General features: G+C 28.8%; 1 protein-coding gene across 1 annotated transcript; it reads right to left on the minus strand.

Annotated features, from left to right (window-relative positions):
- Positions 1–1,519: 1,519 nt before the first annotated feature.
- LOC107002005 (zeatin O-glucosyltransferase-like) lies at positions 1,520–3,775 on the minus strand. The gene is made up of 2 exons (XM_015199939.2): positions 3,215–3,775; positions 1,520–2,610 (listed from the first exon to the last, which is right to left on the minus strand). The coding sequence occupies exons 1-2, from the start codon at positions 3,768–3,770 to the stop codon at positions 1,715–1,717; spliced, it is 1,452 nt and encodes a 483-aa protein (XP_015055425.1). The 5' UTR covers positions 3,771–3,775; the 3' UTR covers positions 1,520–1,714.
- Positions 3,776–4,050: the final 275 nt, after the last annotated feature.

Genomic DNA, 4,050 nt, shown 5'->3' on the forward strand with positions numbered 1-4,050 from the left:
ATCAATTGGATGAGAGAATATCTCAAAAAAATTAAGTCTTCCTCTTTAATTAAGGAGGTCCCCCCCCCCCCCAATCTCTATATAGTGTGCTATATAATTTTAATTTTATAACTTTTTTTAATATATATTTGTATTATTAGATTATTATAGAGTAATATTATTTTCAACTCACTCGTAAAATTTAAACAACCTCCATTAAAAATCTAATAAGTTATTCATATAAATTTTAAATTTTAATTTCGCACCGAATAAACCTTAAAAATATGGACAAATTTTAGTATGCCGACATCCCGCCCGCAATACACTGATAAGGATAGTACATTTAAACACTTTCAACATCACAAAAAAATTTAAAAAATGGGAAAATTCCAAAATATTTCATTTTCATTTCACTATAATATAAAAGATAATACAGAATTGGTCCTTGCAACATTAATGTTTTTTTTGTTGGTCGAATTTATTATATCATAAAGTCATGCCAACATTAACTTTATTTTAAGATGTAGAAATTTATCCGTTTTTATTCGTACGCTATTATTTTAGATTTTGTATTTCTTAAAAAATTATATAAATATTTTCTATTGTATTTTTAGTTAGTGTTAACTTAAAGTCAATTTTGAATAGAAGAATATAAAATAATATGTTTTTCATGATAAACTGACTAATTAACATGACTTAATCATTAATTTTTTTTATATTGATTAAATTCACACGTTTAAGGCTAATAACTCTCGCTGGTACTACAATAGAAAAAATAACATTATCATGTATTAATTTTACAAAATAATAAATATTAAGAAATATTTATTTTAGTAAACTGACACATAAATTAGAACGAAGAGAGTAATTCAATCTGCGCCATTTGATAGACTATGTTCAAAATTTTTAGTTAAACAACATGAAATTTAACGAGAGATTAATAACAGATTATGAAAAAGTACAAGGTACTCTCTCCATTAGGTATTGTTTGTCATAATTTCTGTTTTTAGAGTCAAACTATAAAAACTTTGACTAACATTTTAAGATGTATTTTTTCATCATATTAATATGCAAAATATTGTAATATATAGTACTTTTCATATAGTTTTAGATTATCTAATTTTTTTGTTTAAAATATCGAATTAATGTGATCCAATTTATCTTTAAAAATTAGTCAAATTGACTTTCGATAAGCGCAACATGACAAACAATTTTGGATGAAGGGAGTATTAATTAAGCGGGAATGTACTAGTAAATCAGTAAAGAAATCGACGATTAATTACTCCCTCCGGTATAATAAAAGAAATCGGCAATTAATTACTCCCTCCGGTATAATAATAGTATTTTACTATTAACTTGACATAATGATTAAAAAACAATAAATTATAAGAGTTAAATATAAGTCATTTAAACATTGAAAAATGAATAACAAGGGTAAAATAGACACAAAATAATAAATAATTCATTGATTTTATAAACTAAACAAATATTGTTGGATATCCCAAAATACGACAGTGAACAAGTAAAAAGGAATGAAGGAAATAATTCTTATGACTCGTTATTTAATTCAACATATTAATTAAACTCGTAATAAACACATTAAACTATTTTGACTAAATTAGTGTTTTCGATGAGTCAAAATGCAACACATATGTAAATAAATTAGACATTTTGAGAATTATTTGATTTGACCTGTTTTGATCCAATCCAACTGTTTGGCACCATGTTATTATTATTATCTAGTGATATGAGCGATGAAAGAATCCAATTCCTTCCTCGTTACACCGCCTTCCGCCACCGATCTCCGAATAGCCACCCCTAACTCCGCCGCTCTCCGACGAATTTCATTTCCTTCAGTATTATTCAGCATTATTGTCATAATTACATGTTCAATAATATTTGATCTCACCACTTCATTTCTACTACGTTCCCAATTATTAAAAATATTTATACCAACTTTCAAAAACTTTGTTATTAAAATACTATTTCTTGGCTGATCAGAATGCATGGGCCATGCAATAATAGGTACTCCCATTGATAAACTTTCCACGCACGAATTCCATCCACAGTGACTAATAAACGCACCGATTGATAAATGTCCTAATATCTCCAATTGTGGTGCCCAATCTCTTACTATAATACCCTTATTTTTAATTCTTTCTTCATACCCTTTTGGTAGTTCAATTTTTCTCATTTCACCAGAAAAAATATCACCTTTATCAGCATCTCTTAATGCCCAAATAAACTTTATACCACTTTTTTCTAAACCTATACAAATCTCTTCGATTTGTTCATCTTTTAGTGAAGTTGTTGTACCAAATGAAATAAATATGGTGGATTTCGGAGATTGTTTATCGAGCCATAACAAACATTTATGATGATGATGACGGTGATGATGATGATGATCGATTGATAAATAATTATTGTTGATAGACGTGTGGCTAATAATCTTCATTGGATTGAATGGGCCTATAGCCCATTGTGTTTTATTTCTTTTGATTGGTTCTTTTTCAAGTAAATTCATGAATTTTCCTTCTATAACTCTACTTGTGTTGTAAATATTTCCAGAATCAGATTTTGAGTATTTCCTTTGAGAAGCCATGAAATTCATAAACTCTGATGTGAAACAACCTTCAACATTACAAAAGCAATAAATAAATTATTAGAGATGGGCATTCTAGTTTAATTACATGTTGAAGTGTGTGATCTTCTCATCTAAAAGTTTAAGTTCTTACACAGAGCTAACACGTAACATTTATTATTTAACTGTATTCTCAACACGTACAACCTCATCAGGTGCGTGCCTGATTTTTTTTCCATGGGCCAAATACGTGAAAATTCTCTTTGACAGGGGTGACGGTGAGATTCGATTTCCAGACCCTCTGTTTGACATGATACCATATATTAAAGTGTGTGACCATCTCGTCTAAAAACTTTCTTTAAGTTTTTAGAGAGAGAACACTGTTAAATCAATACATGTTTTGAATTCGTGGGCTTATGTAAGCAATACATGAAAATACTTTTCTCATAATGGATGACAATAAGACTCGAACTTAAGACCTTTACTTGTCCAACTTCTAGTAACTTCAAGTTTTTAGATAAAATCGAAACTTGACAAAACAACAACATGCAATTCCCTATTTATAACTGATGTGATCTGATTGTGTAAATATTATAGTATACATAACTTATAAATAAGATCCACTCAAAAATATTGATAATAAAGAAAACTAACCTTCAAGAGATGGTAGGTTGTCTAGTATTTCAGCCTCAATAGGGAAAGGTTTTCCCATAGATTCCCATAAGAACAAAAAGATAGTAAAAGCAGAAACACTATGAAAGTTATAAGACTCAACATTTGGTAATGAAGTGAAATCTTGAACAACATAAGCCATTAAAGAATCATGAACAACAACAACTCTACGTGCAATCGATGATAATGATCGTAGAAGTGAAGCCACAGGGCCTCGTAGATGATACGATGATTCAAATGAAGGTTGAAGATGTGAAGGAAATTTGATATTTGAATTAGGGTTTGGTGGTGGTGATGGAAATAAAGGTGTTGAAAATTCATGAAAATGAATAATATTATTGGAAGAAGTACTACCACTAGGGCTTAATAAACCATGAGCTCTAATTTTTGCTTGTTTAGTATGAATTTTTGTACTAACATAATGGACTTGAATATTTTTGTAAGATGAAATAAGAGATGAAAAATGAAGCAGTTGATTGAGATGACCTTGTGCTGGAAATGGCACAATAACAACAACTACTTCATATTTGGTTGCCATATTGAAGATGAAATACTATATATTATAATTTATTAGTATTGTTTGTGTGTGTATATGTATATATATATAAATAAGTTTGACCTAGAGATTGAGGGTTGAATGTTGATGTCATTTTTAGTCGAAGTCTATCAGAAATAGTATGTCTTTATTTTACAAAAGTAGAGATAATGTATTTGCATAGCCTATTATTGATCTCCAAACAATATCACTTGCGAAATTTAAACTTGACATGTTGTTATAGTAGTGACGATATTTGACAGAAAAAATAACTTCATTTTTG

This window comes from Solanum pennellii, chromosome 10 (assembly GCF_001406875.1).
Source record: "Solanum pennellii chromosome 10, SPENNV200".
In the NCBI taxonomy this organism is placed as follows: domain Eukaryota; kingdom Viridiplantae; phylum Streptophyta; class Magnoliopsida; order Solanales; family Solanaceae; genus Solanum; species Solanum pennellii.

Bases quoted from the DNA above. Each gene is read 5' to 3' on its own strand.
- LOC107002005 (XM_015199939.2), bottom strand. From the start codon at position 3,770: ATGGCAACCAAATATGAAGTAGTTGTTGTTATTGTGCCATTTCCAGCA. The intron at 2,611-3,214 runs GTTAGTTTTCTT...GTAATGTTGAAG, and splicing joins CAACCTACCATCTCTTGAAG to GTTGTTTCACATCAGAGTTT.